This window comes from Leptopilina heterotoma, unplaced genomic scaffold (genome assembly GCF_015476425.1).
Source record: "Leptopilina heterotoma isolate Lh14 unplaced genomic scaffold, ASM1547642v1 Lhet_164, whole genome shotgun sequence".
NCBI classification, from domain to species: domain Eukaryota; kingdom Metazoa; phylum Arthropoda; class Insecta; order Hymenoptera; family Figitidae; genus Leptopilina; species Leptopilina heterotoma.
The window spans coordinates 12671-26048 of record NW_025110880.1 but is presented as its reverse complement, the minus strand read 5'-3'; the positions used below and the strand labels follow the sequence as shown (position 1 = coordinate 26048).

Genomic DNA, 13378 nt, shown 5'->3' with positions numbered 1-13378 from the left:
AGATTTTTCAGTTCAAATTGGAACATTACACGACGATATAGATACACGATACAATATTTCTAAACATTCGAGAAAATGTTCGCCGCGTTTAAATTTTTCTTTTACATTTCTCTCTCACACACTCTCGCTTTCTCTCTCTCTCTTTTTCTCAATAGAGATTATTTTTGTTTTCTTCTCCCAAAAATCTCTGTGATATTTACAGTTAAAAATCTGTATTTAATTTTTTCTATTTGATAGTCAGACACAGAGTTATTGGCAACAAGGATCGAAACGATCTGAGTATGTTTCAATCAACCCAAAATGGTCAGTTTAAAAAGTATTAAAATAATAATATAATTATAATAATAATAAAGGTACATTCACTGGAATTTTTTATAACCAAAGCTTTCAGTGATTGCAGTGCTTTGAAAAAATTTTTTGCGCAGAGATTCTCAAATTAATAATTTAACCTGCGCTGCTTTTTTTCCTTTTAACCATAAAACGTTCAAAAAAACTTGTCTATTTGATACCTAACAAGCACAAGAATCTCCTTTGCCATTATTTCTTTGGTCGTTGGTCAATTTTATCTGATCGGGAAATTCATTGTAGAGTTCAACCTGTTAATGGAAAATTTACTTTATTTAATAAATTATAAAATTTATATAAATTAAAATTTACTTTATTTAAAATCATATTAATTAATTATTTAAAATTGTAAATTTTTGTAGAAAAAAATTCAAATTACTCACCTCACTTTCTTGAGCCAGTGCATTTTTCGCTATCGTTTGAAAAGCTTGTTCAACATTGATTCCTTCTTTCGCACTGGTTTCGAAATAGGGAATATTATTTTTTGACTGACACCACTGTTGAGCTCTCTTGGTGGATACCTTGAAGGAAGAATTTTTCAATTTGTAAATTAAATTAAAACGAAATTAACATAATTCAAAAATGTTTATATTTAAAAATTGTAATATTCAATATTTGTAATATTTAATATTCTTAATATTAAATATTAAATATTTTTGATATTTAACATTTTTAATATTTAATATTTTTAATATTTAATATTTGACCTTTTTAATATTTAAAGTTTTTAATATTTTATTTAATATTCAAATACTTTTTAATGCAGAATTTTGCAAAATTTACCGCTCTATTTTCGAGTTCCACTTTATTGCCAACGACAACGAATGGAAAATTGTCGGGATCTCTTGGCGAGGCTTGTATTAAAAACTCGTCCCTCCAAGAGTCCAAGGATTTGAAGGATGTTGGTGCTGCGACGTCAAATACAAGAACACAACAATCGGCACCTCGATAAAATGCAACTCCAAGGGATTGGAATCTTTCTTGACCTGCAGTGTCCCAAATCTAAAAAGAAAAAATCAAAGATTTACATTTTTTTCCCTCCACTTGAAAACATTACACAAGGTGTCTACTATTTTAGTTCAACCAAATACCCTGTTATTTCCCGGGTTTTTTGTCAACAAATTTAAATTTATTTGATTTCGAACATAAATAAATCTACAAATTGCTTCAAAAATTGTTATTAGAGTTTTTACGAATAATTAAATTCTTTTGACGAGTTTCTTTAAATTTTTTGAAAATAACGGTTTTTTTTAATAATTTTAATTGAAAATTTGGAAAATAATTGAATTAAACAAAGAATAATTAACTAATTAAATAATTAACAAATAATTAACTTACAAGTCAATTATTTTCAAAAATTGTAATAAAATTCTACGCAAACATTTCATTATTTTCAAAAATATGTAATAACATTCTTTGGAAGGATTCAATTACTTTTATAAATATAGTAAAAATCTTTTCAGAAATTCAATTAGTATCAATACAGTTTAATAAAATTGAATTAATCAAATTTGCAATTATAATTATGAATAGATAAGAGTATTTTTAAAAATTGAAATGTGCGGGGAACAAATTAATTATTTATAAAAATAATTGAAATTTTGAGAATTTAAAAAATTTTTTACACATAATTGAATTTCTGCGTAGAATTTTATTACTTTTGAAAACAATTAAGTTGTTTTTTAGAATTTTATAAAAGTTTATGAAAATAATTGAATTCTTGTGAAGAATTTTTTTTTAAATAATATTCAAAAGAATTTAGTAAATCTGAAGAATTCTTCTATTTACGGAAATAATTCCATTCTTGAGAAGAATTTTTTTACAGTTTCTAGAAATAATTGAATTCTTTCGACGAATTTTAATAACATTTTTAAAAATAATCACCTTTGAGGAATTCGATTAAAATTGTATTAAAATTAATTGAAATTCTGCAATGAGTTTTACTATTTATGAAAGTAATTGAATATATTGCGAAGAAATTTTTAAAAATAAAATTATAATTACGGTGACTAATTTCTCTTGCTTATTTTTAAAAAATTTAAATAAAATTCTTTAAAAGAATTAAATTATTTTTAATAGAATGAAAAGAAATTTCAATTATTTGTTTATAAAAATTCAATTATCTTGAAACAATAGAATCGAAAAATTTCAAAAATGTTATTTTTCAGAAGTTTCAAATAAATTTTTCGTAAATTCAATTTTATTAAAAAATTTTAAGTGTGTATCTTTTTTTAAATTTACTAATAAAAGTTTTATTGATTAATCTTCGCACTAAGAAACATGAATTCATAAGAATGTGACTCTTTATAAAATTCAATTATTTATCAATTTATTAAATTAAAATACTTTGAAAATTCGATTTGTTAAAAAGTTTTTAATGCAATTCTTTAACGAATTTAATTATTTTCAGTTGAATTTCACAAAATTTCTATTAATTCGATAATTTTTTTAAATTTATTTACATACTATATTTGAATCAGTGACTAATTTTTTACTATCAAAATAATTATTTTTAACTAATTCAAATTTAGAGAACAGTATAAATATTTATAAAAATTGAAATATAAAGGGATTTTTTATTCTCCGTCAAATTAAATTCCCGATTAGTAGACACCCTGGACTACAATTTTAATTAAAACGAAAATGTTCATATTTACCTGCATTGTAACTATCCTATCGTCGACCATAACTTCTTTTGTGAGAAAATCAGCGCCAATTGTCGCTTTATATTGATTGCTGAACTTTTTGTTGACATATTGGTTCATCAGAGAAGTTTTTCCCACACCCGAATCGCCCAGAATGATAACTTTCAGTAATACTTTCTTGCGAGACGCCATTTTTTTTCTTTTTTAATCCTCTTGTCTGTTTAGAAGCAGGTTCAATATGATTTTCAATTTCCCTTATACTCTAAACATGCATTTTTCACTATCTAATTTTATTAAACATAACACACACACACACTAAATTGTTAGAACTTTGGTTAATTTTCTCCAAAAAAAAGAAAGCAAAAGCGAGAGTCGAAGTGAGAGAAAAAAAAAATTACAATTTTACACACTAATACAATGGATAATTTTTAAAAATTATAGCAACCATTTCAGACATTCCAGGTGATAAGTGGAAAAGTGTTAATATTATTGCCAGCACGTGCGAAATAAAAGAAAGCTCCTAGTGGAAAGGTTCAAGTTTGTGCAAAATTCATCAATAAAAATAAACATTCAGCGATTAATTTCAGTTTATAAATAGAGGCGATATTTATAAACTCTAAAAGCATCCAATTATAAACCTTTGAATTTCAAAACCTTTTTTATAAATGAGCCGATAAAGTGATAGCAACAAAATCGGAAGCAAGGTATCAAACTTCACGTGTTCAAGAAACAAAAATGTGTCAATACAGCGACATTTTTAGTGATCAAAATAATACGATTAAAAAAATTTCCCTCTTATAAGATAAGAATGTAAAAATTACATCAATACTCGTCATTTCTTAATCACCACGGTCTAAATAATTTGAATTTCAAATAATAATTTCCGTAAACTTTAAATAAATTTTTCCTTTTCGACAAAATTTCGAATTTTACTAAAATTTATACTTTTTTGACAATTTCAGGGCTCGAACCAGTAAGAGTATTTAAAAATACGGACTTTACGGACCAAAAATGAAAAATTACGGACAAAAAAAATTACATTAAAATTTGTAACTTTTACAAATTTCGAAAAAGTTCTTTGAAAATTTTTAAATGCATTTGTTTACAATATTCAATTTTACGAAATTTCAATTATTCGTAAATTCTTTAATTAAATATATATTAGAAAATAAAAACTTCAAATAATATAAAAAAATCCGCAATTAAACTTTCTCAATAAAAAATTAATTCCACAGAATTGTTAGTTAAAAATATTAAAAATTCAAATTTTCGAAAATTTAATCTGAAACCTTTTCAAAATCCAATTATTTCTAAAAATTTACGTTCTATTGCTTTTAATATTCAATTATTATCTGAAAAATTAATTTTTATTAGAAACTTCAACCAGAATTCAATTATTTAAATACAAAAAAAAGATTTACTGAATAATTGAATGTTTCTTAAAATTGAATTGTCATATAGAATTTTATCTGTAAAGTTTTAAATAACTGAATTCTTTTGACGAATTTTAATAAAATTCTTAACAATTTTTTCGAGGAATTCGATTAAAATTTTATTAAAAATAATTGAAATTCTGCGTTGAGTTTTATTATTTGTGAAAATAATTGAATTCATAAAAAGAATTTTATTATTTACGAAAATAATTGAGTCCCCGTAAAAAATTTATTATTTATGAAAATAATTGAATGATTGCGAAGAAATTTATGAAAAAAATTTGTAAATAATGAAATTCCTGTCAAATTTTTATTATTTTTTGAAAATAATTAAAAGTTTGTGTAGAATTTCATTAAATTTTTTTTTAAATAGTTGAATTCTTTTGGAAAATTTTATGAAAATAGTAGATATTAAATATCATTGAATTTTTTAAACTTCTCTGAAGTTAATTTATATTTTTTTTATAGTTTAAAAATATTAAAAACATTTTAAACATTTACAACTTTTACAAATTTTTAAAAACGTTTCAAAAAATCCTTAAATTGTTTTCTCAAACTTCGCTAAAGTAACTTTACATTTTATGACAGTTTAAAAAAAAACATTTCGAACATTTTGCTTTTTAAAAACGTTTCAATATTTTAAAATCTCTTTTAATTAACAAATTGTTTTGAATTACAAATTGTTTTCTAAATTAAAACAATTGTCACTAATCATTCTTATAAAAAAACGCCACAAAAAACACTCAAAGCATGAAAATAGCAAAACAATAATTATCATTTTAAGTCTCTTACCTTATAACCAAGCTGGAGCTGAGAAAAATGATGAAAGAAATTCAAATCGCCTTGATTACAAAACAGATGTCGTCAATACATCCTCGTTGTGATTCAATCTGGCAATGGATATCTATAACAGAAAATAGAGATCACTTGTAGTTATCAGGATTAAAACGAAGAATGTTATTAATGCGAATTAGTAACGCATTCCAAATGAATATAAACAAAAATCACTGAAAATATCATTACAAAACACACACTACTCTCTCTCTAATCTATTACCATATCAAACGCGTGTATTCCTCTAACAATGGAATATCATGCTACAACGCAGAAAACACATCTTAGAAAGTATTGACAACTAAAAAACTCTTTAAATTTATCGCGACAGGTTAAATATTCTTGGAAACATGTTAATTAGAAGATTAACGAGTCAACAATATTGTTAAGTTATAACAAGTCCGTTGATTCCAAAATGATTCATATGTCAAATGGAAAAATACACCCCCTTTTTAAATGACGTATCACTGTGAGAAAAATTCTTTCTTTATTACAAGAAAAAAACAATAAGACGCACAATACGATTGACAATTTTCCTGAGAAATTCTTAATATTTCAAATATAGTGGAATATAATTTTACGAAGTTAAATTATCACAATAAATGATGAACGAGAAATTTTCCTAATAAAATTCTCTTCACAATAGTTTTCAACTTACTTTGTGATTAAAATTTAAAGCTTTTAGAAACCTGTCAACACGCGATCTCAAACTTGAGGAATACTTTTGTTGACAACAAGTCCCTTGATAAAATGTTGATTTACAGCGCGAACACTTTATATCACAGTCAATTAAACAAGTTTAATGATTGAAACTTTATGAAAATAACTTGAAATTTCAGATTAATTGGAGCAATGATGATTTCTGCTCCAACACTGCACACAAAGAAAATGGCGTTGCATGAAATCACGAGTGTAATCAACGATGTCGTCATTTATTCGCAGGGCTGGGTAGCTAACGTCCCGTACTTTTATTTTCATACACCGACTTACGGGACGGCGGGAAATTTGAATTTATCTTTTTCAATTCTCTTTAAAATGTCAATTATTTTTTTAAATAATAAAATTCTTCTCCGAAATTCAATTATTTAAAAAAAATTTTAATAAAATTCTTCTCTGAAATTCAATTATTTTCAAAAGTAATAAAATTCTTCGCAGAAATTCAATTATATTCAATATTTTTTTAAAATTTTTCGTCAAAATTTTAGAAATAATAAAATTCATCATAAAAATTTAATTATTTTCAAAAGTTCTGATAAAATTATTTGCAAAATTCAATTAAGTATCTTCAAAAAGTAAAAAAATTCTTGGCAGAAATTAAATTATTTAAAAAATTTTTTTTTTAAATTCTCAAAATTTCAATTATTTTTGTAAATATCAAAATTCTTCTGCAAAATTCAATGACTTCTAAAAGAAATCTGTTAAAAATTTCAATTATCCTTGTGAATAATAAAATTCTTCTCTGAAATTCAATTATTTGCAAAAATTTTAATAAAATTCTTGTCAAAATTTCAATTATTTTTATAAATAATAAAATTCATTCTAGAAATTCAATTATTTTCAAAAGTAATAAAATTCTTCGCAGAAATTTAATTATTTTCAAAATTTTCTTTAAATTTCTCGTCAAAATTATCATTATCTTCATAAATAATAAATAAAATCAAATATCTTCAAAAGTAAGAAAAATCTTGGCAGAAATTAAATTATTTTCAAAATTTTTTTTTAATTCTTCTCAAAATTCAATTACTTTTAAAATTTTTTAAAAAAATCTGCTCAAAATTCCAATTATCTTTGGGAGTAATAAAATTCTTTTCTGAAAATCAATTATTTGTGTAGAATTTTAATAAAACTCTTGTCAAAATTTAAATTATTTTTATAAATAATAAAATTCATAAAGAATAAAATTCAAAATGGAAATTTAATTATTTTCAAAAGTTCTGATAAAATTCTTTGCAAAATTCAATTATTTTTTAACATTTTTTAAAAAAACTGTTCAAAATTTCAATTATCTTTATAAATAATTCTCTGAAATTCAATTATTTGCAAAAGTAATAAAATTCTCCGCAGAAATTCAATTATTTTCAAAATTTTCTTTAAATTTCTCGTCAAAATTATCATTATCTTCATAAATAATAAAATTCATCCTAAAAATTTAATTATTTTCAAAAGTTCTTATAAAATTCTTTGCAAAATTCAATTATCTTCAAAAGTTAGAAAATTCTTGTCAGAAATTAAATTATTTTCAAAAATTTTTTTTAAATTCTTCTCAAAATTTCAATTTTTTTTATAAATATAAAAATTCTTCTGCAAAATTCTATTACTTTTAAACATTTTTAAAAAAATCTGTTAAAAATTTCAATTATCTTTATAAATAATTCTCTGAAATTCAATTATTTGCAAAAATTTTAATAAAATTCTTGTCAAAATTTAAATTATCTTTATAAATAATAAAATTCATCCTAGAAATTCAATTATTTTTAATTTTTTTTTAAATTTCTCGTCAAAATTTTAATTATCTTCATAAATAATAAAATTCATCCTGGAAATTTAATTATTTTCAAAAGATCTAATAAAATTCTTTGCAAAATTCAATTATCTTCAAAAAGTAAGAAAATTCTTGGCAGAAATTAAATTATTTTCAAAATTTTTTTTTTAAATTCTCAAAATTTCAATTATTTTTGTAAATATCAAAATTCTTCTGCAAAATTCAATTACTTACTAATGTTTCATAAATTTCTTCCCAATAATTCAATTATTTTCATAAAATTCTCTTTATTATAAAATTTACATTTTCGAAAAATAAGAATAAGAAAAGCAATAAAAAATAAAAACTAAAATTATTATTAAAAAACTAAAACAAAACGAAAGAAGAGAAAAATAATATTCAAGATCGCGTAAGTTTTCGTAAATTTACGTAAAACGTAACAGTTTTACAGGTAAAGTAGAAACGGGAGAATTTAGATGCTCATCCTTTGTTCGAATTGAATATATCAACAATATGTAGAAAAGCAGAAAGTTTACAAATTATCAAAATGTGTTGACCGGAAATGTCAAAACATTAGTGACATTGAAGAACAAGCACCTTGAAAATTTCACGCTTTACATATTTTGCAAAATAAAAATTAATTATTAATTACAAAAGTTGAAGTACATTTTACTCACGGAATTCTTTTTGTCAAAAGAAAGTGGACTGTGCTCTGTGCTCTTTCGTTCATTGACGATAATTGACAAATTGCTTACGACAATCACACCAAATAAACAGGGGATCGCGCCTCTAATTCATTTCTCCCCCTCTAATTTATTAAAAAAAACTGACGAAAATTAAAAATTAAACAAATCTAATTTTACAAAATATTCCACTTTTTACTCCGTTTTTCCCGTTATTCCACTATTATTTTTTCTACTAAAAATTTATAAGGGGGAAAAATTAAACTTTTTCAAAAATCAAAAATATTAGGTATGTTTACTATCAAATGTGATAAATTTTAAAAAAAATTCTGTAGTACTATAGCGTGTGTTCTATTTAAAACAAAAAGCCACTGAAAAATTGAACAGGTACCAAAATGTTGTCATACATCACTGTGGCTTGTGGCATTCAATGTCAAAGTGTTGGAAATATATATAATCACACACGTGTAAAAGAAAGAAAATGAAAATGACGTTCTAAACATTATTTAAAATTGTCATTTAATCACAATGTGAAGTTGAAAAATTGCGATTATATTTTGTGAGTTATTTTATTGTAGGCTATAAAAATTTAATGAATCATCAATTGGCCTTCAACTTAGAACGAGAGTAATGCTGGGAAATTTCAACGTGCGATGGTGGTGTAATGGTCAGCATAGTTGCCTTCCAAGCAGTTGATCCGGGTTCGATTCCCGGCCATCGCACTCTTTTTTATATTTCATCATTTTGTTACCGTCTCTAAATTCACTTTGGAAATAATAAAAAAATTACTGTGTGGATTTTATTTTTATTATTAATCGTACTTTTCTTTGAATTTCAAATTTAAATTTAATTTTAATTTCGATTTAATTTTAATTTCAATATCAATTTTATTTTCAATTTCAACTTCACTTTCACTTTTACTTTTACTTTTAATTTTTTTAAATCTTTAATAAAAAAAACTCCAATTTAATGAAAAAAAGACCAAATTTGATATTCGACTCTAAAATTGTGAAAATAAATTTACAAGACCAGCGTCGTTTTTCAAGATACAAATTTTTACTCTATCGGAAATAAATTCTAAAAAAGTTCTGATTACCTCCGTGTTTCGGAAAAAGCTCTTCTTTAATAAAAAAAAGCTCCAATTTGATGAAAAAAAGTCAAAATTTCTATTCGACTCCAAAAATTGTTAAAAAAAATTATCAAGACCATAATCGTTTTTTAAGACACAAATTTTTTCTGAATCAAAAATAAATTCTAAAAAAGTTCTGAGTACTTTCGTGTTTCGGAAAAAGGTCTTCATTAATAAAAAAAAATCCAATTTGATGCAGGGCTTGAAGCAGTGAAAGTATTTTAAAAAAACGGACTTTACGGACCAATTGCTGACAAAAATATAACCAGTCAGAGTCAAATAAGAGAACATTTTACTTAAAACTATAAATTAAATTTTTCATAACTATAAAACATGAAGATATCAATAACTCCGAGTCTTCGTCTCGAAAGTGATCGATTTCTTCATGTTTTATAATAATTAGAAATGACCCAGTGATAAAATTATTATTAAGAATTTTTAACTAAAATTCTTCTTAAACTCGATTATTTTTAATAATTTTCGAAAAAGTTCTTTGACAATTTTCAAATCCATTTGTTTACAATATTCCATTTTACGAAATTTCAATTATTCCTAAATTCTTCAATTAAATATATATTAGAAAATAAAAACTTCAAATAATATAAAAAAATCGTCAATTAAACTTTCTCAAAAAAAAAATTAATTCCACAGAATTGTTGGTTAAAAATATGAAAAATTCGAATTTCCAAAGATTTTAATCTGAAACCTTTTCAAAATTCAATTATTTCTAAAAATTTACGTTCTACACTGAAAAAAAAATTTAATTGATTCAAATATCCATTTAATTGACTATTATCAATTAAATATATACTTGAATCAAATAATATTTATTGGAGTCAATTAAATGGTATTTGAACCAATAATTTCAGTATTTGAATCAAATACCATTTAATTGACTCCAATAAATATTATTTGATTCAATTAAATATTTAATGGATAATAGTCAATTAATCGGTTAATTGAAGCAATTAAATTTTTTTTCAGTGTATTGCTTTTAATATTCAATTATTATCTAAAATTTAAACTAAAATTAATTTTTAAATCAATTTTTATTAGAAAACTCAAACAGAATTCAATTATTAAAATACAAAATTAAATAATTTATTGAATAATTGAATGTTTCTTAAAATTGAATTCTCATAAAGAATTGTAACAATAAATTTTTAAATAATTAAATTCTTTTGACAAATTTTAATAAAATTTTTAAGAATAATTACATTTTTTCGAGGAATTCAATAAAAATTGTATTAAAAATAATTGAAATTCTGCAATGAGTTTTATTATTTATCAAAATAATTGATTTCCTAATAAGAATTTTATTATATACCAAAATAATTGAATCCCTGTAAAAATTTTATTATTTATGAAAATAATTTAATGATTGCAAAGAGATTTATAAAAAAATTTGTAAATAATGAAATTTCTGTTAAATTTTTATTATTTTTTGAAAATAAATCTTCGCGCTACCAACGATTTTTTATAACACGGGCTCCGATGCGGTCACCCGGGGCCAAACGGACGCCCGACACGACACGACTCACATGTGGAATGGGCTGCAAAGAGAAACATTCAATGTGTCAAATTGTGAAACATTGAATGTTTCTTCTTTGAGAGCAGACGTGGCGAAAAATGTACTTTTTCGTTTCAAATCATTCTGCAGGTCACAATTTTTAACCAAAATGACTTTTCTTTTTTTCTAAATCTTCGTAGATAAATTCTCTATGGATCTTTCGAGCTCGATTTTGGTTTTTACACCATTTTTTAATAACAATAAATATTTACAGAATCATGAAATTTTATAAAATATTTTTTTTAGCTTAATTAATTAAAAAAGTTTATCAAAAAAACGTATAACAATTTATTAAATTGTTTAAACAATTAATTATTGATATATTTTTCATTAACTGTATTTAGGGCTAGAAATTTCTAGTTTTTCACAATTGTGCAATTTTTCATAAGTAAAACATCTACTAATGATAAAAAATAAAAAACAAGTTGTTCATTTCATGATCATTAAGCTTCCTCAATATAATATATACCAATTGTTTAATTTTTTATTTTAGAATAATTATTTTAAAGTGTTAAGATAAAATGTCAAAAAATACAAAATTTCAATTTTTTGTGAAAATTTAAAATATTTATTAATTCTATAAATTTTGATAAAATATATACTTTATATACATGAATCGATTCGTTTTTATGTCAGGAATGCAATTTTGACAAGAATTAATAAAAATTTTAATATAGAAAAAAGTTACTTCAAAAAATCCAAAAATTATTTTATCAAAAATTAAAAAATTGTTGAAAAAAATTTTTTTTTTTAGATATTTTTGAAAATCTTTTGAATCAAATAATATTTATTGGAGTCAATTAAATGGTATTTGAACCAATAATTTCAGTATTTGAATCAAATACCATTTAATTGACTCCAATAAATATTATTTGATTCAATTAAATATTTAATGGATAATAGTCAATTAATCGGTTAATTGAAGCAATTAAATTTTTTTTCAGTGTATTGCTTTTAATATTCAATTATTATCTAAAATTTAAACTAAAATTAATTTTTAAATCAATTTTTATTAGAAAACTCAAACAGAATTCAATTATTAAAATACAAAATTAAATAATTTATTGAATAATTGAATGTTTCTTAAAATTGAATTCTCATAAAGAATTGTAACAATAAATTTTTAAATAATTAAATTCTTTTGACAAATTTTAATAAAATTTTTAAGAATAATTACATTTTTTCGAGGAATTCAATAAAAATTGTATTAAAAATAATTGAAATTCTGCAATGAGTTTTATTATTTATCAAAATAATTGATTTCCTAATAAGAATTTTATTATATACCAAAATAATTGAATCCCTGTAAAAATTTTATTATTTATGAAAATAATTTAATGATTGCAAAGAGATTTATAAAAAAATTTGTAAATAATGAAATTTCTGTTAAATTTTTATTATTTTTTGAAAATAAATCTTCGCGCTACCAACGATTTTTTATAACACGGGCTCCGATGCGGTCACCCGGGGCCAAACGGACGCCCGACACGACACGACTCACATGTGGAATGGGCTGCAAAGAGAAACATTCAATGTGTCAAATTGTGAAACATTGAATGTTTCTTCTTTGAGAGCAGACGTGGCGAAAAATGTACTTTTTCGTTTCAAATCATTCTGCAGGTCACAATTTTTAACCAAAATGACTTTTCTTTTTTTCTAAATCTTCGTAGATAAATTCTCTATGGATCTTTCGAGCTCGATTTTGGTTTTTACACCATTTTTTAATAACAATAAATATTTACAGAATCATGAAATTTTATAAAATATTTTTTTTAGCTTAATTAATTAAAAAAGTTTATCAAAAAAACGTATAACAATTTATTAAATTGTTTAAACAATTAATTATTGATATATTTTTCATTAACTGTATTTAGGGCTAGAAATTTCTAGTTTTTCACAATTGTGCAATTTTTCATAAGTAAAACATCTACTAATGATAAAAAATAAAAAACAAGTTGTTCATTTCATGATCATTAAGCTTCCTCAATATAATATATACCAATTGTTTAATTTTTTATTTTAGAATAATTATTTTAAAGTGTTAAGATAAAATGTCAAAAAATACAAAATTTCAATTTTTTGTGAAAATTTAAAATATTTATTAATTCTATAAATTTTGATAAAATATATACTTTATATACATGAATCGATTCGTTTTTATGTCAGGAATGCAATTTTGACAAGAATTAATAAAAATTTTAATATAGAAAAAAGTTACTTCAAAAAATCCAAAAATTATTTTATCAAAAATTAAAAA

At 22.7% G+C, this 13378-nt stretch overlaps 1 protein-coding gene and 1 non-coding gene across 3 annotated transcripts; one reads left to right on the top strand and one right to left on the bottom strand.

Annotated features, from left to right (window-relative positions):
- Nucleotides 1–466: 466 nt before the first annotated feature.
- LOC122499055 (ras-related protein rab7) lies at nt 467–8566 on the bottom strand. Of its 2 annotated transcripts, none has more exons than XM_043607119.1 (6): nt 8417–8566; nt 5216–5327; nt 3003–3207; nt 1129–1347; nt 729–866; nt 467–596 (listed from the first exon to the last, which is right to left on the bottom strand). In XM_043607119.1, the coding sequence occupies exons 3-6, from the start codon at nt 3180–3182 to the stop codon at nt 510–512; spliced, it is 624 nt and encodes a 207-aa protein (XP_043463054.1). In that variant the 5' UTR covers nt 3183–3207; nt 5216–5327; nt 8417–8566; the 3' UTR covers nt 467–509. The 2 variants fall into 2 exon arrangements, with proteins under 2 accessions (XP_043463054.1, XP_043463053.1); XM_043607118.1 differs by lacking the exon at nt 8417–8566 and adding an exon at nt 5916–6165.
- A 506-nt stretch (nt 8567–9072) lies between these two features.
- Trnag-ucc lies at nt 9073–9144 on the top strand. Its single transcript has one exon. It is a non-coding gene; the product is annotated as a tRNA-Gly (tRNA).
- Nucleotides 9145–13378: the final 4234 nt, after the last annotated feature.

Bases quoted from the DNA above. Each gene is read 5' to 3' on its own strand.
- LOC122499055 (XM_043607119.1), bottom strand. From the start codon at position 3,182: ATGGCGTCTCGCAAGAAAGTATTACTGAAAGTTATCATTCTGGGCGAT. The intron at 1,348-3,002 runs GTAAATATGAAC...TTTTCTTTTTAG, and splicing joins ATAGGATAGTTACAATGCAG to ATTTGGGACACTGCAGGTCA. The intron at 867-1,128 runs GTAAATTTTGCA...TCTTCCTTCAAG, and splicing joins TGGAACTCGAAAATAGAGCG to GTATCCACCAAGAGAGCTCA.